The following is a 24,966-nucleotide window of genomic DNA, read 5'->3' on the forward strand; positions in this document are numbered from 1 at the left end:
ACAAAATACATTCTTAATAATGGATAGGTTACCTCTGCAAGCTCGTGTGATATCACAGTATTATTACTTTGACTCAAATTCAGACTGAATGCATTAATTTAAATGCATTCATTGATACTCGGTGAGAAAGATAATGATCAGAGCTATGCACACAGTTCATGGAAGGAAGAATCAAATGTAATGCATCATCTGAATAGGTTTCCAGTAAACCCATATTCAAATCTTTTCTGTCATGTCAGCTGTAACCAATGTAAAATTAGCGGAAGCTTACTTTTCCAGAGTTTTAATTAAATTACAGCGTGAGCTTAGGCGAACCCCCTTGGAAATTTTACCCCATATCTTCCCAAATTGAGTCTCTAAAGTGTTCTTCCTGGATCCTCCTTCTCTTCCAAAAAGTATTGCTGTACAGTTCAAGAGTCCCAGCAATTCTGATAGTTCACACAGCTGACCACATTGTCTGTGTGAGCTCAATTGAGCACTGTGATTGGAGAAGAAGGGATTTTGGTGAAGAACAAGAGCTGAATTGCGTGCTTGCAAATGTTCCAGTAGGCATCCAGTAGACGGTAACCAAGAGTAAAAACTTGCCAATTTCACTCAATGTCCACTCCCAACAAGTGATGTTGAGCCATGATTATATAGCCAACCCAGCACAGTACTGTATTGTTTGTGGATCCTTCTTGGTGCGTGCAGCTCAAACCCACACCAAGCTTTCACCTTTTCTTCGGCAAAACTTAGGTTTACCTTCAGAGATGGTAGATGACTACCTTTATCACTATTGTATATTAAAAATGACTCTACGACGAAAGGTTAGAACCCATTACTGACAAGTCCATTCTTTTTTACTCTTCTAATCTGCTGGCCAAGCAGGAACTTGCAATGAAAGGTGGCAGTGTTAAGGATTCAATTAAGGCTCTCCTGAACTTCTCGTAAAGTTTCCTGATTACTGCTATGCTTAGACTTGTGGAGAAATCCTCTGGGCACCTCAGCAATGTCTGGCTGCTGCAATGTCTGAAAACTACACTAGCTGTTGTAATGATTTCACTGCATCCAGTAGAAAGTGAAGAAATTCCCCATGTGAGGATTCTGATCATTCTTTAAAAATTATTAATTTCAAACAAAGATGCTATATAAATACCATGATTTATTGTTGACTTATTTTCCAACTATCTTGAAAGCAATCATTGTACAGTTGACCAAGCTGCTAGGAAATTGGCATTGATTGCCAGACCATGCCACAATATGGCATATTTATTGGTCATTTAAAATGTTTGCAACTGACCTTTAAATTTGAATGTACGAAAACCCAAAATAGCTGCAAGCTATGCGGCGTTAGTTTTCTAGAGTGCAAAAATGTACATTATAAATGAGGGAACAAGGAATGTCTATTTTGCCAAATATTTTTCCTACCTACAGGAGCAATAGCTGTAAATGGTTTTAAAAACACACAGAGGTATTAAACCTCTGATAGTCCAGTCAAACCACTGTCAAACTGTTACTAGTATTGAAAACAAGCATGTTAAATAGGGTTTAAAGGAGGAATGCAACTGGAAGTTATATAGTTTAATATTTAAAGTCTTGGCATGTATGTTCTTTTTTTCTTTGCATAAAATCATGTAAAACTTTTCTTTTTAATCTGTTTTTATGCCACTGCCCTTTCTATGCAGTCTGCTGTAGAGAATCTCTTTGCACTACTGTGGTATGTCTCAGTTGCTTGATATTTTGTAGCCTGAATTTCATTGTATAGTATGCAGTTTGATAATTCTCAAAAATACATTGTCAATAAAATTGACACTTAAATTACTGGATTGTATTTGTGTCCACATTTCACTTTATGGTAATAATAGCAATAAAATAAGGTTCACCTTTTGAACAGCAGTTGGTCAATGCAAAACCAACTCCAGAACTTGAATGCATAATCTAGGTTGATTCTTCGGTGCAGTACTGAGAGTTCTGCATTGTTGGAGGTGCTATTCATTTAAAATTTGATGTTAAAGCAAGCTTGGTTCAATGGTTCAGCTACATGTTAAAAATTCTAAATGTTGGGTTTGGCTGCCTAGCACCTATTCCATAATGTCACCTTTGATTTTATGCAAATCTGGTCTTTAAGCACACAGCAATGTAATTTGATCCATGGAAATTCTTTTATGCTTTGGGAATAATTTTACCCTAACCCATCCTGTAAGAATCTGACAGTAACTGAATTGAGTACCTGTTTTACACACTTCAATTCTGCCTTCCTTTGAACTCAAATTTGGAATTTTATGTCAAGATAAGGAAACAAACGAATTGTAAATATTAAAGATAATGTTTGATAGCAGTATTGAATAAGACCAACTCAAATTCTATCCTGGATTCTGGGATATGCTCATAAATGCAGAAATCTAGAATTACAAATGGAACATCTCAGCAGGTCTGCCAGCATCTGTGGAGAGAGAAGAGGGTTAACGTTTTGAGTCGAAGGGTCATCCAGATTCAAAACATTAACACTGTTCTCTCGCCACAGATGCTGTCAGAATTACTGAGATTTTCCAGCATTCTCTGTTCTTGTATGTATATAATATTGTCATCTCTTATTTTTCTCTTGAACATAGCGGGTAAATTTCCTTGCTGTTTCCAGGACACTTTATTCTAATGGTGTTGCCACTTTTTTGGGAGGAGATTGTTTCAGCTTCATCCATATATAAATGGTCTGCTGCCTGAGTTACCTTGTCTATCTGCAGCTCTCTTGCGGTCTACTCATTGAGTCATCACAGAGAGCTAACAGAAATTTATTTGGTCACATTATTCTCTCTACCCCAGATGTACTTGCACTAAACCACAAACATTTGTAAATAAAAATAGGTGAAATCCATGGAGAAGTAGAAGAGAATGTTTCAGGTCTTGCATCCTCCTTCAGAAGGCTATGGAAGCTGCTAGATCCAAGCATTTCCAGCTTTTTCCATGGCTTTAGATCCCCAACATCTTGGGTATTTTATTTTTCCATTTTAGCAAACATTGATACATTTAGTGGGCAGTGTGGATCGCAGTGTTTGGTCAATTCTTTGCTAAAGTAAAGAAGAACAGAAATGTCTTTAATTCTGAGTAGTATATTATTTCTCCCATCAGATTCTGGCTATCTCTGCACTTTGAAGACTTAGAAGGTTTACATCAGTCATTAAACGATAATAGTCATTGCATTTCATAATTAACATTTTATTACCAGTTAGCTGGTAACAAGAAAGCCTCAGACAATATTCAGGAATTGGCAAATCTTTAGCCATGCATTAAATCTGGAATGTCTGCTTCTCCATACCGCAGTAGGTAGCTGCAATACCCAAAGTCAGTCTCAGAAAAGCTTCTTACAAATCTGCATCTTCCCAGTGAAAATAGATGAAGTCACATGTATTTAGTTTTCCACATCATGGAGTGTTTCCTTTGTGTAGATAAAATAAAATTAATGTTAAAAAAAATCTAATGTACAATTTCAGTACTAAACTGGTTAATCAAACATGCACACAAGCTAAATACTTTAGATGCCAGAAATTTTATAAAAACAAGATGCTGTAAAATTACTTAGGCTGGACAACATCTGCAGAGAAACAGTTAATGTTTAACCTTAAATCATTGAGTTGTTTATAAAATTAAATAGATATTCTGCAGCACTGAACTTTGCAACACCAACAATTTATTTATATAATGCCTTAATGCAATAAAAGAACCCAAAGTATCAGACAAAATAATTGGCAATAAACTAAAGGAAATAACTTTGTTAGAGGTAGGTTTTAAAGATTATAGAATTGCAGCATAACAGGCAGCAATTTGGCCTATTGTGCCAATGCCAACTCTTTCATATAGATAACCAATTAATCCCAATCCATTGCTGTTTCTCCCTATTTTTTCCCCTTTCAACTACTTAACCTAAACTTATTTGAAAATGATTACTGAATCTGGTTCCACCACTAGTTACTAAGACCGCAATAAACTACAAAGGGTTGTGAACAAAGCCCAGTCCATCACTCAAACCAGCCTCCCATCCACAAACTGTGTACACTTCCCTCTGCCTTGGAAAAGCAGCCAATATAATCAAGGACCACATGCACCCCGGACATACTCTCTTCCACCTTGTTCCATCGGGAAAAAGATAAACAGCCTCTTCCCTGCTGCCATCAGACTTTTGAATGGACCTACCTCGCATTAAGTTAATCTTTTTCTACACCCTAGCTATGACTGTAACACTTCATTCTGCACTATTTAATAATTACTTTCTGCAATTTGCCAATTAATCCACTCGCTCTAGTTTCTACACTGTCAAGTTTGCATTGTTACTTCAAGTGCCAAAGTAAACCCATGCCAGAACATTAACTCTGGCATTATTGAAATCCTTTGTAAGACAGTGTGTGAATTTGAAACTACAAACAAAATTAAGGTTACAAATTATTTACTACATACCGAATATCAAGTTTTACACTCACTTACAAACTCCGCAGTTGACTTAATGCATTTGTTTTGTCATTGTGCCAGGTATGATTTAAAAATAATTATTAAAAGGAAAAAGTTTAAAATACTTTCCCTCAGTGAAACAATGAGACTTAGTTTACATTTTACCATTCTGATAAAATTTCAAATAGCCTATGTAATTAATTGTTTTAATCTTTGTATTTGTGGACAAGTTGAAAATTGGATCCTTGGCGGCCTACATGCTTATGTAGGCCTCATAAATTGGAACGAAATGATGGCACAGAGACGCAAAATCAAGTTACAGAATACTGATTAGAATGCGTTCTTGCATGTTTGTAGAAACTTGATGACGCATTCTAATCAGTATTCTGTAACTTGATTTTGTGTCTCTGTGCACTGTGAGAGCACATTTCCACTCCATCTGACGAAGGAGCAGCGCTCCGAAAGCTTATGGTATTTGCTACCAAATAAACCTGTTGGACTTTAACCTGGTGTTGTGAGACTTCTTACTATCTCATAGAAGACAGAGGGTGGTGGTAGATGGAAAATTTTCAGACTGGAGACCAGTTACCAGCGGTGTACCACAGGGATCAGTGCTGGGTCCTCTGATATTTGTGATTTTTACCAATGACTTGGAGGAGGGGGCTGAAGGGTGGGTCAGTAAATTTGCTGATGACACCAAGATTGGTGGAGTAGTGGATGAGGTGGGGGGCTGTTGTAGGCTGCAAAGAGACATTGATAGGATGCAGAGCTGGGCCGAAAAATGGCAAATGGAGTTTAATCCTGATAAGTGCGAGGTGATTCATTTTGGTAGGACAAATTTGAATGCGGATTACAGGGTCACTGTCAGGGTTCTGAGGAATGTGGAGGAACAGAGAGATCTTGGGGTTCATATCCACAGATCTCTGAAGGTTGTCACTCAAGTGGATAGAGCCGTGAAGAAGGCCTATAGTGTGTTAGCGTTTATTAACATGGGGTTTGAGTTTAAGAGCAGTGGGGTTATGCTGCAACTGTACAGGACCTTGGTGAGGCCACATTTGGAATGTTGTGTGCAGTTCTGGTCACCTCACTATAAGGATGTGGAAGCATTGGAAAGAGTGCAGGGGAGATTTACCAGGATGCTGCCTGGTTTGGAGGGTAGGTCTTATGAGGAAAGGTTGAGGGAGCTAGGGCTTTTCTCTTTAGAGCGGAGGAGGATGAGAGGTGACTTAATAGAGGTTTATAAGATGATGAGGGGGATAGATAGAGTGGACGTTCAGAGACTATTTCCTCGGGTGGATGTAGCTGTTACTAGGGGGCATAACTATAAGGTTCATGGTGGGAGATATAGGAGGAATGTCCGAGGTAGGCTCTTTACTCAGAGAGTGGTTGGGGTGTGGAATGGACTGCCTGCTGTGATAGTGGAGTCGGACACTTTAGGAACTTTCAAGCGGTTATTGGATAGGCACATAGAGCACACCAGAATGATAGGGAGTGGGATAGCTTGATCTTGATTTCAGACAAAGCTCGGCACAACATCGAGGGCTGAAGGACCTGTACTGTGCTGTTCTATGGACTATTATTTTGAAGCCAAATACTTCAATTACTTTAACACAAAAGAATGATGAAGGAAGAAATGACAATATGAATAGTGTACAAAGTATTCCCTACCTGTGTCTTTGTCGGACTTCACTCTCAATATAACCTAGTGGAACACGGAGCCATGTGATGCTGTCAATATGTTGGCGACCCAGCGGAACCAGAGGTAGCAGTGACTTTTGGAATTGTTCAGATTCTTCCAACGAGTAAACTTTTCCTGCGGTAGGTAAACATTTACAGATGCAAATGTTCAGTAATTAATATCAATATACTGAAGGAAATGTTCAATTAACTAAAGTTTTAAAGTTTATTTATTAGTGTCACAAGTAGACTTACATTATTAACACTGCAATGAAGTTACTGTGAAAATCCTCTATTCGCCACATTCCAGCACCTGTTCAGGTACATGGAGGGAGAATTTAGCATGGCCAATGCACCTAACCAGCACATCTTTTGGACCGTGGGAGGAAACCAGAGCACCCGGAGGAAACCCACGCCGGAAGAACGTACAGACTCTGCACAGACAGTGCTAACCACTGTGCCACCGTGATGCCCTGTGGGATATATTAGTATGTACAAATATTTGTCATATAATTTTTTTTATTTTTAATCTAGACTGTTCATCCCCGATTTCAGAAACAGCCCCAGAAATATTCCTAAAAGGTCCTGTATCAAACTCACACAGATGTTTCACACTGTTACACAACTTTTCCCTCCAATTTGTCCAGACTAAGACCTTTCATTTCTCTGCAGTTTGCTCTTTTCCAATCAACGTTAGTTTTGGCTTTATTTTCCTCCTCAAGTCATTACAATTGTTAAATCATATTTACCATTGTCAGTCACTGGTAGAGTACATTTATTGCCCATCTTTGGGGAGGCAGCGGCACAGTGATATTTTCGCTGGAATGGTAATGCTCTGGGGACCTGGGTTCAAATCTCACCACAGCAGATGATGGAATTTCAATTCAATAAAACATCAGGAATTAGAACGATGAAACCATTTCCAATTGTCATAAAAACCTGTCTGATTCACTAATATCCAAAGAAAACCTACTGTCCTTACTTGGTGTGGCCTACATGTGACAGCAATGTGGTTAACTCTTAAAATGCCCTCTGAAATGGCCAACAAGCCACTCAGTTGCAGCCAACCACTACGAAGAAAGCAAAAAGGAATGAAACCAGGCGGACCATCTGGCATCACCCTAGGCACTGAAGTCAATCTTGCAACGCCCTCTTTATTAACATATAGGGGCTTATGCCAAAAAACATAATATCCTAGACATTATGAACTGCCCTGAAGTAATGCTCCAGTCCTTACATTTTTTTAAACATGCCTTTAGATGATTCTGCCTGAGATCTCTCTACTCTCTGGTGTGATCACTCACTCTCAGTTCCCCATTAGCCTCTCAAGTCAGGTAATTCACTTCTGTACTGTCCGCAAGAGTGAGACACCACAATTATTATCTCTAAATCCTCCACTGTGTGTTGCCATTGACCAAAACCTAAACCGGACTAGCCATATAAATACTGTCACTACAGAAGTCATAGACAAGGAATCCTGCAGCGGGTATCTCACTCCATGACTCTAAGCCTGTCCACCATCTACAAGGAAAAAGGCAGGCGCGTAATGGAATACTCTCCATTTGCCTGAATGAATGCAGCTCCAACAACACACAAAAAGCACAACACGGCTACCTCTTCCACAAACATCCAATTGCTCCTCCATTGACAAACAGTGGTAGCCGTGTGCACCATCTACAAGATGAACTACAGGAACTCACCAAAGTTTCTTATGCAACACTTGCCCCTCCCACCACACATTCCCATAGCATTATGGAAGAATACTAATTTGCGACAGTTTCCAAGTCATGATGGTGAGTGACGGAGGGAACGAGACAATAATGATGTTACCTTAACATTGATCCACCTGCTTATCAGTAATAGAGATTGTGGGGAGAAAGTGTCAGGAAGCAACCTTTGAAAATTGTTACTGATATGTACTGCTGATAGAGAGGTAGACACTGGCCCCAGTAGTAGGGTGCTGACCAAGTAAATTGCTCAGTCTTTATGGTTTGAGACCACAGAGTATTGTCATAAGAATGCTCAGATTTTGCTCTTTCTTACAGCCGTGATGTTGATAGTAAGAGTTTAGTTAAACTTCTGCTCAGTGATGATTCCCAAGATGTTAATGGTGGTAATTGTGGTAATGGTGATGCCTGGAGGCCAGTAATTTGAATAACTTCCTGCGAATAATGAAAGTTTATTTTTATATTCATGCAATATTCTTATTGTCAATCTCAATTTGGGCCAATTTAATGTCCTTCAGTTGATAAATCAGTGATTCTGAAGGTAGCCTATCAATTTAGAAACTATGGCTGGAATTCTCCAACTGTTCACGCCCCACCATCACTGTCAGCGAGGACGGAGAATGTGATGCTCAGCACATTCGCGAGAATCCCGGCTCCAAGTGAGGTTGGAGAATCTGGCCCTATCTGTCAGAAAAGAGAGTTGTAACATTTTGATTTTTGGGAAGTTGATGACCAGATAAATCATTGTCCTATAAACATTACAGAAAAAGAGAAAACAGGCACACCGTTCTAATCCCTGTCTGGCAATTTATCACCCAGAATGTAATAGCCACAGCCTTTCTTTCAGAGGGTAGCTATCAAATGAGGTTTCCTTTTCAAAAGCTAACCATATTATTTCCGGCTATCGTCAAATTGTCTTCCAATGGGATCCTTTGATGCCTACAATATTTATATAACTGAAATCAGAGGGAGGGAAGAGTTTTATTCTTTTTGGCAGAAGTCCCAGAATTTCTCCAAAATAGCCTAACTGAGCTAATTGACAGCAGGGATCCACCTGGCTCTTCCACTTTTTCTATAGCTTTCTGGATTACTTTTCTCTTCAAAAAAGAGAGTATTTTAAAAAAAATATTAGTGTGAGAGGTGAAGCATTATTTTCATTTATGGCATCCAATCAAAAACAAAATTTTCTAGGGAAGAGATTGCAGGGTCATATTTCTCCAGCAATTAAACCTAATCTCCAAGACTTGGGCAATGCAAAATACCTTACAATTTCCTAACCAGCTATCCTTCTATATTCCCACTGCATTTTAATAGCAATTTGTCAGCCATTTGCTGGAGTTAGGCCCATTTGGGAAATTAATGAATGTATCAAAATATTCAGAGGGACAGAGAATGAGACTTTCAGCCCTCATCGCTCTACAAACATTAACTCAGATATATACATGAATGTATAAAAATAGCAACAAGATTCTGAAGGGGTTTGACAGAGCAGACACAGAGAGCTTTTCACCTGGCTGAGGAATCCACTTGAAAGTTTGTGAATCTTTAGAATTCGTGAATACTCCATCAGCAAATGTATTTAACAGAGAGATTTATGTTCACTCAGGTAATCAAGGCAGCAAGCGAGCAAAGAAACAGAGTTGAGGCAGAATGGCAGAGCAGGATTGAGTGAGTGTAGGGTCTACTCCTGCATCTTTTTGTCTTATATTCTTAATGTAGAAAAATATTTCAAGACTATTCCTTGAAGCATAACCAAATAAAAAATGAATGTAGAATCATGGGGAGGGTATTAGGACAAGTAACAAAATGTTTTCAAGAAAATTCTTAATGTACAGAATAGTCGTCGAAAGGTTTAGAAAAGGGATTTCAGAATTTAGGACTGTCGATATTGGGGCAAAAGGAGTTTATAATGCATTGGAGGCCAGACCTGCAAAAACACAAGTTCAGACAGGGATTAGAACGGTGTGCCTGTTTTCTCTTTTTCTGTAATGTTTATAGGACAATGATTTATCTGGTCATCAACTTCCCAAAAATCAAAATGTTACAACTCTCTTTTCTGACAGATAGGGCCAGATTCTCCAACCTCACTCGGAGCCGGGATTCTCGCGAATGTGCTGAGCATCACATTCTCCGTCCTCGCTGACAGTGATGGTGGGGCGTGAACAGTTGGAGAATTCCAGCCATAGTTTCCAAATTGATAGGCTACCTTCAGAATCACTGATTTATCAACTGAAGGACATTAAATTGGCCCAAATTGAGACTGACAATAAGAATATTGCATGAATATAAAAATAAACTTTCATTATTTGCAGGAAGTTATTCAAATTACTGTTTAAGGACTTATTTTTCATTAAAGTCCATTTTAAGTATGTTCAAAAATAAAGAATCAACAGTAAAATATTAAATCCATCTTGCTTTGTATCTGAAGGTGGTTGAAGCATACTTCAGTTACATGACTATCCAAACAGTGTGAAATGGAAGCGCCTCCCTACAAACCAATTAAATGGTCTGATTTTTCCACCTGGAAAACTATTCCAATGAACTGAACTATAATTTTTAAATGAACTCCACAAACCTTCTTGACATTGTAATATAGCATTATTTTCCACACTCTTGCTTGTACTCTGCAACAGCAGAGGATCATTGAGAGTTGAAGTCCTTTCCTGTGGAAATAATAAATCTTATAGAAATACCATCAAAATGAATTTCAAGAAAATGACATTCAACAAACCTTGATACTTAAAATACAGAGGAACAAAAGATTTTTTTCTCTCGCCAACTACTGGGCAATTATTCCAGTAAGCTTCAGTAATTATATTAGAAACACCTATTATTCTTATTTGAATAGTCTTACTATACTACATCAATTCTTATTGTATCACCACACAGCTGCAAGAGACAATAGCAGGGAAAAGCTCTTCAACTGAAAGAAAGAGCGCAGCCTCGGAGGTTACTTATGGAGAATTACATAGAAAATACAGCACAGAAATAAGCCATTTGGTCCAACTAGTCTGCATGAAGATAAAAAAACAAAAAAAACTGGAAACATTCAGCATTTATGGAGAGAGAGAGAAACAGTGTTAACATTTCAGGTCTGCGACCTTTCATGGGAATTGGAAAAGGTTTGATTTGGATTTGAATTATCATTGTCACATGCATTAGTGTACAGTGACAAGTATTGTTTCTTGGGTGCTATACAGACAAAGCATACCATACATAGGGAAGGAAAGGAGAGAGTGCAGAATGTAGTGTTACAGTCATAGCTAGGATGTAGAGAAAGATCAACTTAATACGAGGTAGGTCCATTCAAAAGTCTGATGGCAGCAGGGAAGAAGCTGTTTTTTATGTTCGAAATACAATAGGTTTTGAAGTAGCTCAAATGGGGAGAGTGGAAAAGGCAAAGTGAAAGACTGTGAATTGGCAGAAGACATGAATTGACAAATGTTGGTGGGGCAGAGCCAAAGGGAATAGTAACGAAACAAGTAAAGAAACAAAAGGACATGTATTGAGGGCATGCGAATGGCAGAACAATCAACAGCTGCAATCCAAAAGCAAAAAGGGGAGGAACAAAACAAACTGAAACTTGAAACAAGGAAACAAAATGGGGGGGTGGGCAAAGTTTACAGTCTGAAATTGTTGAACCATATTTAAAAGATGCTGTTCCTTGAGCTTGCAGTGGCGTTTATACTCCAAAAGCATCTCCTCCCATTCTTAGCCTTTGAGCATCTCTTTTTTTTTCCCATGTAATCAAGTTTCCTTTTGAAAAATGCTATAACTCCTATAGAGACTGAGAACTTCTTAAAAAGACATTTCAGTTCTCAGTGGGTGACTCAAAGGATCACATGACAAGATTAAATAGCAAGACTTTTATGGTAAAAAACAAATTAAAATCAACTAAATATTACTTGTAGTCAACTCATACATTAAGCACGAGAAAACAAACCCCCTCCTCTGCATTATTTCCTAACACAATGACAAATCTCAAGCCTTCTTTATACATTACATATACTCTCCGTAGAACTGTGGGGTCAAATTTTCTCATCTCCAGATTTGGTGTACAATTGAAAATGCACATCAGGAAACCATGAAAATCCTGACATGCAGAACCAAGTGGGAGTTGCCTGGGAAGCCTAAACTTCTGATGGGCAATTCCCCTACTCCCTGGACAGGGGGCAAGTCCTGTCTCTCTCTTCCCCCCTTCCCTCCCCCACTCTACTCTGCACTGTGCGGTGCACTTCTTCTTTGACAGCCGAGATCAGAAGATCCTGGAAGAAACGCACAGCAGATTTGAGGGAAACCCATGCGTTTATATGGTATATCACACTCTCTGCGGAATTGTATTTTTTAACCACTGCAGAGTTACTCCCAACTTCCAACAGAGTCGCTTTGCCACGTTTCATTGAGTTGTAATGTTAGCGTGTGTTGAAAATCATTCCATTAGTCTGATAATTCTCAAACTGACTTGCAGCAGCAAGATTCACTCCAGCAACTCCTTCACCTAACCATGCCAGGGTGAATCGTCCACAGTCCTTAAACCTTAAAATATCCATGGATCCTGGTTTGACCAAAGATTGAGCTCTTGCTCACATTCTGCCTGGTGGCTAACAGAGAACTTTTCCCCCTGCTGTCCATAACAACTGTGGTACTTTGTAGAAAGCCAACATAACAGGCTAAAAGGCCTCCTTCTTACTGTAACCACTATGACTCTATAAAGAGCAAAGGAACCCTCAATATTTATTTCAATAGAGAAAAGCACACAAATAAAGATAATTATCTAACAATGGTGCATTTGAAGCCCCAAACTAATGCCATGATTGCGCATATTGGTGAAATCCATTTGCTCAACAATTCAGGATGATAATATAACCGCTGTCTTTCTTAAAGTTGCCGAATTACAAATGCTTAATTTAATAACTGGGTGTCATTTTGAAAAAATTCATGGCATTTCTTCAGCTTTAACTCAAGTGAATATAATTTGGAATATATATTTGAAATATAATAAATTATGTCGGTCAATTGTTTCTGCATGTCCAACTTGATGGAAACACTGGAATAAAATCCCAAATCCATCATTTGTGCAACTGTGAACATGTTCTGAATCGTCTTGCGAAATCGTGCTGCATACAACTTTAGGTTTTAGTACACCAAAACGTCTATAGCATAGTCTTCCAAATTCATGAGAAGCTATACAATTGAAATTAACAAACTACATTCATAGAATCATACAGTGCAGAAGAGGCACTTCGGCCATTCAAGTCTGCACCAAACAGCAAGGAATACCTAAACTCCCACTAATCCCATCTACCAGCACTTGGCCCATCGCCTTGAGTGTTACAATATGCCAAGTGCTCACCCAGGTACTTTTTAAAGGATGTGAAGCAACCCGCCTCTATCACCCTCCCAGGCAGCACATTCCAGACCGTCACTACCCTCAGGGTAAAATGGTTTTGCCTCACATCACCCCTAAACCTCCTGCCCCTCACCTTGAACCTATATCCCCTTGTGATTGACCCTTCAACTTAGGGAAACAGCTGCTCCTTATCCACTCTGTCCACGTCTCTCATAATCTTGTACACCTCGAACAAGTTGCCCTCGGTCTTTTCTGCTCCAACGAAAACAACCCGAGCCTATCCAATCTCTCTTCCCAACTTAAATGTTCCATCCCAGGCAGCATCCTGGTGAATCTTCTCTGCACCCCCTCCAGTGCATTCACATCCTTCCTATAATGTGGCAACCAGAACTGCACTCACTACCCTAGCTGTGGCCTCACCAAAGTTCTTCACAACTCCAACATGACTTCCCTACTTTTGTAAATATGCCTCGACTGATGAAGGCAAGTGTCCCATATGTCTTTTTCACCACCCTAACGTGCCCTTCCGTCTTCAGAGATCTGTGGAAAAACACGCCAAGGTCCCTTTCACAGAACTTCCTCGTGTCATGCCATTCATTGAATGCTTCCTTGTTAGACTACTCCTTCCAAAGTGTATCACCTCACACTTTTCAGGGTTAAATTCCATCTGCCACTTATCTGCCCATTTGACCATTCTATGTATATCTTCTTGTAGCTGAAGACACTCAACCTCACTGTTAACCACCTGGCCAATCCTTATGTCATCTGGAATAGATTTTGAGTAAAGCAGTATGCAGTGGTTTCATGTACCAGCAATAAGTCACAATAATTGCAACAAGGGCCAAATACTGTAAAATCATATAAAACTATACCTTAAATCTATGAGGTTTGCACAGGTGGCGGACAAATGGATTGAAGTCATCTGGGTTATATTCTTCCAAAAACACAGGTTCCTATTAAAAGATAGTTTGATGTTTATGCGAATGTAACTTATAGAAATAAGTCTAGATCAGTTATAGTTGCCAAATAATACCTTTTTATTGCAGTAGTCTAAATACTGTAACACTGAAGGACGTCTTCTTTCAATTGATTGATTTAATTTTGCTTTGACTTTCCATTGTAGTGGCTCATAGACATAGTCATTCCATTTCTTGTACAGGACTTCTTTCTTTCGTAGGTTTAGCATATCCTTGTAGGCCGAATATTTATCCAACTCCTAATGAAAGTCAGAGACAGGAAAATTGTTTACAAATGAAATAGCAATGCCAATATTCGGCACGGTGGCACATTGGTTAGCACTGCTGTCCCACAGCACCAGGGACCCGGGTTTGATTCTGGCTTTGGACGACTGTCTGTGTGGAGTTTGCATGTTCTCCCCGTGTCTGTGTGGGTTTCCTCCCATAGTCCAAAAATGTGTGGGTTAGGTTGATTGGCCATGCTAAATTGCTCCTTAGTGTCAGGGGAATAGCAGGGTAAATTTGTGGGTTTACGGAGACAGAGCCCCATATTGTTGTCGGTGCAGGTTCGATGGGCCAAATGGCCTCCTTCTGCACTGTAGGGATTCTATGATTCTATACTCAGAATCTACTGTTATTACATTTGTACAGGGAGGAAATATGCAACACATCTGGACTTGAATTTCATAACGGGTAATGAAACTTTTTAGGTTATCTTAGGAACAGCACATTGAATGTCAGGCACAGGCTCAATAAAATAACAACTGATCTGTCCCTCAACTCCATTTACCTGCCTTTGATCCATTGTCCTTGAAACCTTTAACTAACAAAAAAATGAATATCAACAGCTTCACTGAACCCAGCATCTACAGCCTTTTTAAAGAATCAGAATTTTGGATCTTCTGTTGTTCCTTAATTCTAGCCAGTGTTTCCACTACAAGTTAACCGTATTAAAATCTTTTCAATGGCTGCAATTGTGTGTTTTATTAATATTAATACTATTATTTTCCTGACTTACCTGTCCTTTCTAAAGACCCTAAAGCATGGAATATATAACTCCCAGTCATGCTCAGCTTGGAATCAGATTTCAGTATTTCTATAACTTTAAGCTGAATTTGTGCTTGTAAATCATCTGTTTTATTTCTTACACTTTGTGCATTGTTATACAAAGAGGTTTTAATTGATAATTCTTCTCAATCTGTTCATATCCCTTGAAGGTATTTTCCTCTCACTTTTTGACTTGTAGATGTTCTGCTGGTGCTGTGTACATTGCTATTTAAAATGCTTTCATTTTTCATCACTCATGTTTAACATACAAAAGGGTCATATTGTTACTTCTCAAATAGGTTAGGAACAGTTTTTATACTTTTTAAAATTTTCACCCAGTTACTTCACTCCCCCTCTTTCATGTTTAAAATCCTTTCGACTGTGCAATTTATCTTTTCTGCTCGGGCCCTAGTCTTAAACCCAGAGGTACAGCTCTGTTTTATTGCAATGTTGGTTCCAGTGCTCCAAAGGAACATCTGTTTCTCAGGCGAGTCTTACAGCAGTCGAATAAAGAATTTCATTAAAGGTAATTAAGCAGAGGAAACACTACCATAGTGCAAAGCATGTAACATTATGGGGGAGCTGTCTTCATGCTGGTGACGTAGGGAAGTAATATGTCAACATGGAGGTCAGGAAAGCATATAACAGAAACAATGCAGTTATAATGGAAGATCTTAATATTAATTTCCTGATCTATGTTTTCCTTTGGAAATTAGCAACAGCTAAAATGTTTATGTTACCTTGATAAAGTATTCTTCCATGTCATGCAAGGGCTGACAGAGAGCATTAACTTCACGTGATTCCTTAACTGCTTTAGCCTGCAAAACACAGACATTTAGTAAATACTACAGACTGCTTGCTGACAAAGTATTTAAACATTCAGTATTTTCATACAAAATTACAATTGCAAGTTTTTTTAAGGCTTAGAAATGCTGAAAATGTTTTACAGTTATTTTATTCTTCCTATGCATTTTTATTCCAACACCCTTCTGTGAAGATATTTCATGATGTCTTAGCCCATTAATAAGAAAAGTAATAAAGAACTTAAATTCATAGTGTGCCTTTCACAAACTCAGGACATCTCAAAGAGCATCACAGGCAATGAAGTATGAGCCCCAATTTTAACACCCCTACCCACCCTATCCAATACCAGGCATGGGAGCAGGTTAAGTGAGGGCAGCATCAACCGGCTTTAAGCAAGACACCCGATCCAAGCTGGCCGGATGTGATTTATATAACATAGATTAGGTCCTGATAATACTCCTGCGACCCGATTTGCTATTTTAGATTATATCCAAGTGGGAGACCAATGACACCATCATCATGAGGCCTAACATATCAGGGGCAAGATCGTGGCCAGAAGAGGCTCAGGCAAGTACATTTTAAATTTTATTTCAAGTGTCTTTGTGAGGCAAAAGGAAACGATGCCTCCCTTATCTTTGGGATCTATCCAATCACACCTTCAAAGCACCACATTTCTGACTGCCAGGACTCTAAGCTTGCTGGGCCACTGCTTTGGTCTCCTGCCAAATTCTCACAAATTCTCAATCCTAATCACCAACCAGGTAGTGGAAGTGGCAGTGTTTGGGCAGCAGTCAGAAAAAAAAAATCATGGAAATAAGGCCCAGCCGACTTCTAGATTCCAAGATGCAGTACCTGCCTTCTCCCTTTTAAAACCAGGGTCATAGTCACGATTGTCACATTGGGAAATTAAGCAGCCAATTTTCTCAAAGCAAGTTTCCACAAACAACAATCAGAAAGATTATCAGTTTTTTTGTGGTGTTCGATGAGATATACACATCAGGTTACTAGGAGGACTCCCATTCTCTGCTTGGAATAGTATCATGGATATTTTACCTCAACCTGGAAGGGCAGAAGGGAATTTGGTTTGATGTCTCTTCTGAAAGACAGCATCTCCAAAATGTGACACCTACCCATTGCTGCACTGGAATGTCAGCCTGAATTACATGTTCAAGGCTTTGAAGTGGGACTTAATCCCCCGACTTTCTGATTCAAAGCGTAATGGTACCCTTGAGCAATAAATGAAAATTATAAGACCCAACTTAAAAGGTGGTCTTTCAGAATAATAGTATCTGAAAATCAATATCGCAATATTCTGTGGACAGTCATGGTTAAGAGTTAATGATAGCTTGCCATTTCAGCCAAAATAAATTCAAAGCTAATTCACTCTGATCTGATTAAATCAAGGAAAGTGTAAACCTAATTTGTGAAATTACTGCAAAATATTTCAGATATATTAGAAATTTCATAGAACAATACTTCATTTCATAGAGATTTTAAAATTATTTCACTATGGAGCATAAATAATTTAATTACATTTTAAGAGTCCAATTCACGCATCACAATTATAGAAAACATCTACTGTAACCATGCCTGAGCAGGACCTTAATGAGGTTAGTTATAATAGAGAAAAGTGTTTCATGCAAAATTAAATATTGATGCATGAAAAAAAGTCTCACCCATATATTAGCATTCTGACTGATACCACTTCCAGCAAAGAATACACCACATGATCAAACTGTGTAGTTATTTTTAATTAGAATTTATTGGACAGTGAAAAGGTAATGCAACCAGATACCCTGCTTTGATGGGACAGATCTAACACAAGATTGTGATCTTGGGCAATTATTTTATCTGAAATCACATTATTGGTTTTGTCTTCATCAATTTCTACTTTACTGAGCATCCCCTGGAAAAAGTACAATAATGATTGTATATTTATTTAGTTAATAAAAATTGTTATTTAATCAGTTTACCTGCTTCACTGAGTCGTATATCAAACCTACTTAAAAAGCTAATGCAGAAGATGACGAAGGCACTTCAGCATCAAAATGTGACATTAAAAACACATGAAGAAATGGCTGGAAAAGTTAGAATGCAAATATCAAGACATGTTAGTCCTATTTACAAGTTTTACAATTTTCATGCTCTCCGAAGTCTACATCTCCAGTGTAGTCCAAAGTCAAGCAGACCAGAGGAATGCTGACTACATGGCATTGTGAAAAGTGTCAACCAGCTTTTGATCTTCTAGCAAGATCATGACAGTGTAAGAGTTATTCATGATTAAGTCAGCCTACTAAGCAACTCTCCCTATACATCACAGCCATTTGTAACTCCGTTTTTGCATCAAATGCAACACTGAACCAGGGTCAGCAGAATGCGATTGATACTCTAAGCTTCTCTGTATGCATTCAGCAATCTCACTTTTTTTTATTAGTATACCTGGAGATATGCAAAAGACTTCCTCGAGAGCCAGTTCACACAATTCGGTTCTGTTGACCAAACAGACGCACTTCGACATTTTTTTGGGAGATCTTTTTTAGCATGCCTTTGTGCTGAAAGAGATTTCATTGGACATGTGCTTGCAGTAGAAATCTATAAAAGGAGTAAAAGAGAGTGTACAATTAAAAACTCTGACCTGATAACTTTGATGAGAGATGTGTTTAATGCTGTTCTGAACCAAAGGATTTAGATCATACAGTATTCTATGTAGTGTCTGTCTGTAACACCAAATTTTGGTGCCCAGGAACAAGCTCAGTTTCACCAACATTCAAAAGATGCCTTCAGCACTTTCTAAACTCAGTTATACTCCATGCATTACAAGACTTTTACTTCCAAGGAAACCAACACTACTTCATTCCAGAGTTAAACAGCCAGATCAAATGCACAAATCAACTTAAGCATCCATGCAAACCAAAAGTACAATTACAAATTTTATCCAAAGAGTATAACTGGACACACAGGACTAACAAGGCTATTTTGAATTTGATCACCTCAAAACATTGTGGGTGGGTCCAGTTATATGTTTACATCCCATTCACTATAACTTTTTTTTCTCTCCTAGTTTCTTTCATAAATTTAATAACATATATACAAAGCTCCTCCCTCTACATAGATATATAATATAAATGCATCCCAAGGTAAGCTGTACCTCTGAATCCAGAGACCTACACAACAAAATCTTTCTCCACCTGTGAAGCAGCATTCCCCAAAAGAAGTAGGAACAGGTTGATGCGAGAACATTGAAGAGCTCCACCAACAACTAAAGAAATAATCACCTGGCCCAATAAGAGACATATGCAACAATAACTTGTATTTACATAGCATCTCTAATATAGTAAAACATCTCAAGACACTACGCAAGAACATTTCTTCGAACTCAGGTAGCCAGGTAACATCTTTGGACACTAAGGGGAGGAAACTAAAGCACCAGGAGGAAACCCATGCAGAAATGGGCAGAAAGCGCAAACTCCACACAGTCACCCAAGGCCGGAATCAAACCCAGGTGGCTGACATTGTGAGGCAGCAGTGCTAACCACTGTGGCACCCTAGCATGGAGGTAACAAAGGCATTGTCAAAAAGATTGATTACATCAATGCACACACATCTCTGCCATTGTGGCATAAACCTTTAGGATCCCTCATTCGATATAATATTAGTGAGCATTTAGGAATGTATGGGCTAACAAAGGATTGGTTCCATTGAATAAAGTTAATTTTTTTGAAGTGGCAAATTGGTTGAATACAAGGAATGAAGCATATTTAATGTATATAGGTTTTCAAAACTCATATGAATTTGTAACTAGGAGGGATGCTAATATATATATATATATTAAAATGAAAGCAAAAAACTGATGCTGCAAATCTGAAAAGAAAATGCTGGGTAAATTCTGCAGATCTGGCAGCATCTGTAGAGAGAGTTAAAGATCAACTATGACTCTTCGGAATCATTTCAAATGGGTCAGCATGGATTTATAAAACATAGAACATAGAACATTACAGCGCAGAACAGGCCCTTCGGCCCACGATGTTGCACCGACCAGTTAAAAAAAAAACTGTGACCCTCCAACCTAAACCAATTTCTTTTCGTCCATGAACCTATCTACGGATCTCTTAAACGCCCCCAAACTAGGCGCATTTACTACTGATGCTGGCAGGGCATTCCAATCCCTCACCACCCTCTGGGTAAAGAACCTACCCCTGACATCGGTTCTATAACTACCCCCCCTCAATTTAAAGCCATGCCCCCTCGTGCTGGATTTCTCCATCAGAGGAAAAAGGCTATCACTATCCACCCTATCTAAACCTCTAATCATCTTATATGTTTCAATAAGATCCCCTCTTAGCCGCCGCCTTTCCAGCGAAAACAATCCCAAATCCCTCAGCCTCTCCTCATAGGATCTCCCCTCCATACCAGGCAACATCCTGGTAAACCTCCTCTGCACCCTCTCCAAAGCCTCCACATCCTTCCTGTAATGTGGGGACCAGAACTGCACACAGTACTCCAAGTGCGGCCGCACCAGAGTTGTGTACAGTTGCAACATAACGCTACGACTCCTAAATTCAATCCCCCTACCAATAAACGCCAAGACACCATATGCCTTCTTAACAACCTTATCTACTTGATTCCCAACTTTCAGGGATCTATGCACACATACACCTAGATCCCTCTGCTCCTCCACACTATTCAAAGTCCTCCCGTTAGCCCTATACTCAACACATCTGTTATTCCTACCAAAGTGAATTACCTCACACTTCTCCGCATTAAACTCCATCCGCCACCTCTCGGCCCAACTTTGCAACCTGTCTAAGTCTTCCTGCAAACTACGACACCCTTCCTCACTGTCTACCACACCACCGACTTTGGTGTCATCAGCAAATTTGCTAATCCACCCAACTATACCCTCATCCAGATCATTAATAAATATTACAAACAGCAGTGGCCCCAAAACAGATCCCTGAGGTACACCACTTGTAACCGCACTCCATGATGAATATTTACTATCAACCACCACCCTCTGTTTCCTATCCGCTAGCCAATTCCTGATCCAATTTCCTAGATCACCCCCAATCCCATACATCTGCATTTTCTGCAGAAGCCTACCATGGTGAACCTTATCAAACGCCTTACTAAAATCCATATATACCACGTCCACTGCCTTGCCCCCATCCACCTCCTTGGTCACTTTCTCAAAAAACTCAATAAGGTTAGTAAGGCACGACCTACCTGCCACAAAACCATGCTGACTATCACCTATCAATTCATTACTCTCCAAATAACTATAAATCCTATCCCTTATAATTTTTTCCAACATCTTGCCGACAACAGAAGTGAGACTCACCGGTCTATAATTCCCGGGGAAGTCTCTGTTCCCCGGGAATTATAGACCGGCAAATCATGTCTGAAATACTCTTTGGATAAATCAGAGTGAATTGATAAAGGATTGGAAAGGGTGTCATTTACCTGGATTTTCAAAAGGTATTTAATAAGATTTATATAAATAATATTTAATGCTGTAAATGAGGTTTGTTACTAAAAACTAAGGCACATGTATTAAATGCAATACAGCAACATAAGTAGTTGATCAAATAACAAATTATAGTTTTGGACTAAAAAGGAATTATGCAGCATAGAAAGGGGCACTTCAGCCCATTGTGTCTGCACCAGCCATCAAGCACCTCTCTATTCTAATCCCATTGTCCAGCACTTGGCCTGTAGCCTTGTATGCCATGGCATTTCAAGTGCTCATCTAAATACTTAAATGTTGCAAGGGTTCCCCCACTTCTATCACCCTCGAGCCGACACTCAAACTCCGAAACCTGGAGCTCATGTTGGTTAAACCTGTGGCACTTCCCCACAGAATCTAATGTTAAAATTGTGTGGACAAGTTGATAATGCTGTAAAAGATATTGGGATTCCTAACATATGGGTGTAAAGGCAAGACCCAATGCAACAGCTATACACATATTGGGTTTGGCCACAGAATTGTGTCCATTCCTGGGTGCCTTACTTTAGAAAGGATGTTAAGGCCATGAAGGTGTTGTTATTCAGCGAGATCTCGAGTCAACCTGACTCCAAAGTGGGATGAGCCACTGAGAATCGGGATATACACAAACTTGAGCATGAGCGCAAAATACTTTTCTTCACAGCAACACGGCAATTACAACATAACTGCATCCTCAAATTAACCGAATGAGCTGTTACAACAAAGTATTTTGAGAAAAAAAGGAATACAATATAAGGAATAAACTGAAAGACATGCTGGTTAGGTGCATTGACCCGAACAGAGTGTGGCGACTAGGGGAATTTCACAGTAACTTCATTGCAGCGTTAATGTAAGCCTTACTTGTGACTAATAAATAAACTTTAAATAACTTGGATTGTTAAGCTTTCAGTGATAAGGCTGCTCTGACTCTATCCTGACATCACAAGTAATAATGTGGAGATGACCCAGCACGGGAACAAAATGCAAGTTTTTGTTGTCACCTCGACCGTAACCATGTACTCCCCAGGCCAGCAGAAGAAAGCTGCTCAAACATAAGCCCGCCCTCTCTCCATCCTCTCTGTAACACCTCTTCATCCAGGATGCAAGCCGCTGGCAAGTTCGGACTTGCCAGTTTGAGACCATTGACTCGGTTACTGGACAGCTCCCTCTCGGTAAGGTGCCTCCCCTTCCCCCTAACCAAAAACCGGGGTGATGGAAATCCACTGGGCGGTGCGGGCTCCGGGGGGAGGGAGGCTGGATTATGGGGTTCACGGTGACAGGGAAGCCAGTGACGGGAGTTAGAAGCCGGACCACACAGGGGTCTGGGGGGGAATGCAGGAGGGCATTGACCCGTGTCAATGTTTCCCCTCCACTCACTCACTTCCTCGCTGCCGCAGTACGGCTGGTGGACACTAATGTGACCCGAGCTGCTCCTCCGCGAACTCATCGCCGTCTCTCTCTCTCTTTCCCTCCCCCGCCGGCGCGCGTGCACACAACCTGCGCGCGGCCTCCTGCTGCGCGCGCGCGACGGCGGGGAGGCGCACAGCGACCCTCGCTCAGCTCAAACCGCCCGGCTTCAGCGCCGCCGAGACTGGCACCGATTCATGGTGGCAGCCGGACGTGCTTTCCAGTTGTGTGTGTGTTTTTTTTTTGACACACCGTCTGTCCAGCGGAGGAGATATTTGTTTTGTTTTGGTTGTGGCGGCGGGGCTGGTGGAATAAATAACCGTCCGCCGGGATGTCGGTAAACGGGCAGCGCGCGACGCGGGGCGGTTGCTATGGCGACGTGGCTTGTTCAACGGTTTGACAGTGACGCTCTGTGATTGACAGGCTGACTGGCCAATGGTGTCGAGGGAGGGGCTCGGCTGATCAATCGGGAAATGGTGGCAATGTTCTCGGTGCCGGCCCTCCTAATCTGTCCAATCAGAGTGCGCGAGGGGCGGGACGTGTTCGTGTTCATTGTCTTGCTGCTCTCTGACCTCCAGGAGCCTCAGGCGCTCCCTCTGACCTCTGAGAGTCATAGAATTCCTACAGTGTAGGAAGAGGCCATTCAGCCCATCGAGCCTGCACCCCACAACAATCCCATCCTGACCCTATCCCCTTTACCACACGTATTTACCCTGACACTAAGAGGCAATTTAGCATGGTCAATCCATCTAACCCACACATCTTTGAACAGTGGGAGGGTAACGGGAACACCCGGAGGAAACCCACACAGATACAGGGAGAATGTGCAAATTCCACACAGTCACCCGAGGATGGAATCAAACCCTGACTCCCTGGCGCTGTGAGGCAGCAGTTCTTGCCACCGTTCTGCCCTGTCACGGGCTGAGTGGTGGCGGAGGAGGTACTGAGGGTGGGGCCTTGCCTGTCTGCTTGCTTGTCCGTGCACTTGCTTGCTATTACTGGATTGGTGATCAGGCACATGAAAATTAAAGTAAAATGCTGCAGCTGTTGGGAAATCTGAAATTAAAATGGAAAGTGCCTGAAAGAACTCAACAGGTCTGGCAGCATCTGTGAAGAGAGAAACAGTTAACATTTTGAGTCCAATATGACCCTTGAGACATGAACCCTGACAGACCTCATTCTCGATCTTAGCAGGGAAGAGGGTGCTGTCAAAGTAACCTTGGTGAGTTGCCGTAGTAATGCATCCAATAAATTACATATACTGTAGCCATTGATAAGGCAAATAGTCAAGGTCTTTTCCCCATGGTAGGGGAGTCCAAAACTAGAGGGCATAGGTTTTAAGTGAGGGGGAAAGAATTAAAAGGGACTGAGGGGCAACTTTTTCACACAGAGAGTGATACATATATGGAATGAGCTGCCAAAGGAGGTGGTAGAGGTGTGTACAACACTTAAAAGACATTTGGACAGGTACATGGATAGGAAAGGTTTAAAGGGATATGGGCCAAATGCAGGCAAATGGAACTAGTTCAGTTTAGGAAACCTGGTAGGCATATGGACGAGTTGGGCCAAAGGGCCTGTTTCCGTGCTGTACATCTCTATGACTCTAATACCCTGCTGATGTTGGGGGTTAAAATTCACTGCAAAGGCCAGGATCCAAATCAAACCAGCTGCTCTATTCTGGGTTTCTTGAGTGTGTTGCTCCCAAACAACTGAGTTGTGAGAATTCCTTCACCTACCTTACTTCAATCTTGTCAATCGTAAATTGACATCAAATGATCAGGTCTGCCGTCACAAAGTGCCCAGCCTCTGTTTTACTCTTGATGCCAGGATGTTCAGATGGCTGGTCCACTTATTTCAGCTTCTGTTCAGTAGTGACTTTAAGGATGTTGATGGTGGAGGACTCGGCGATAGTGATAGCACAGAAAGTTGGGTTGGGTGGAAGGGTTGGAGAGGATGCTCAAGATGATCATTACCTAACAGTTTTCTAGTTAGTTGGTTGACTATGCTATTATTTTCCAAAGAAGAAGTTATTAAAAAGTGAATGCTAAAGAAGATGATGCCCAAGAACCCAAACCTAACACTGAAGAAAACAAAGAA

General features: G+C 40.3%; 1 protein-coding gene across 2 annotated transcripts; it reads right to left on the reverse strand.

The window, feature by feature from the left end:
• Nucleotides 1–1,641: 1,641 nt before the first annotated feature.
• On the reverse strand, nt 1,642–23,273 carry fam228a (family with sequence similarity 228 member A). 2 transcript variants are annotated; one of them, XM_078212906.1, is made up of 8 exons: nt 22,844–23,273; nt 18,420–18,572; nt 15,917–15,994; nt 14,207–14,389; nt 14,046–14,126; nt 10,399–10,486; nt 6,088–6,232; nt 1,642–3,412 (listed from the first exon to the last, which is right to left on the reverse strand). In XM_078212906.1, exons 1-8 carry the CDS (start codon nt 22,907–22,909, stop codon nt 3,376–3,378), a joined length of 831 nt encoding a protein of 276 aa, XP_078069032.1. In that variant the 5' UTR covers nt 22,910–23,273; the 3' UTR covers nt 1,642–3,375. The 2 variants fall into 2 exon arrangements, with proteins under 2 accessions (XP_078069032.1, XP_078069033.1); XM_078212907.1 differs by lacking the exon at nt 10,399–10,486 and having other exon boundaries at nt 3,183–3,412; nt 22,844–22,971.
• Nucleotides 23,274–24,966: the final 1,693 nt, after the last annotated feature.

Source organism: Mustelus asterias, chromosome 5, assembly GCF_964213995.1.
Source record: "Mustelus asterias chromosome 5, sMusAst1.hap1.1, whole genome shotgun sequence".
Lineage (NCBI taxonomy): Eukaryota > Metazoa > Chordata > Chondrichthyes > Carcharhiniformes > Triakidae > Mustelus > Mustelus asterias.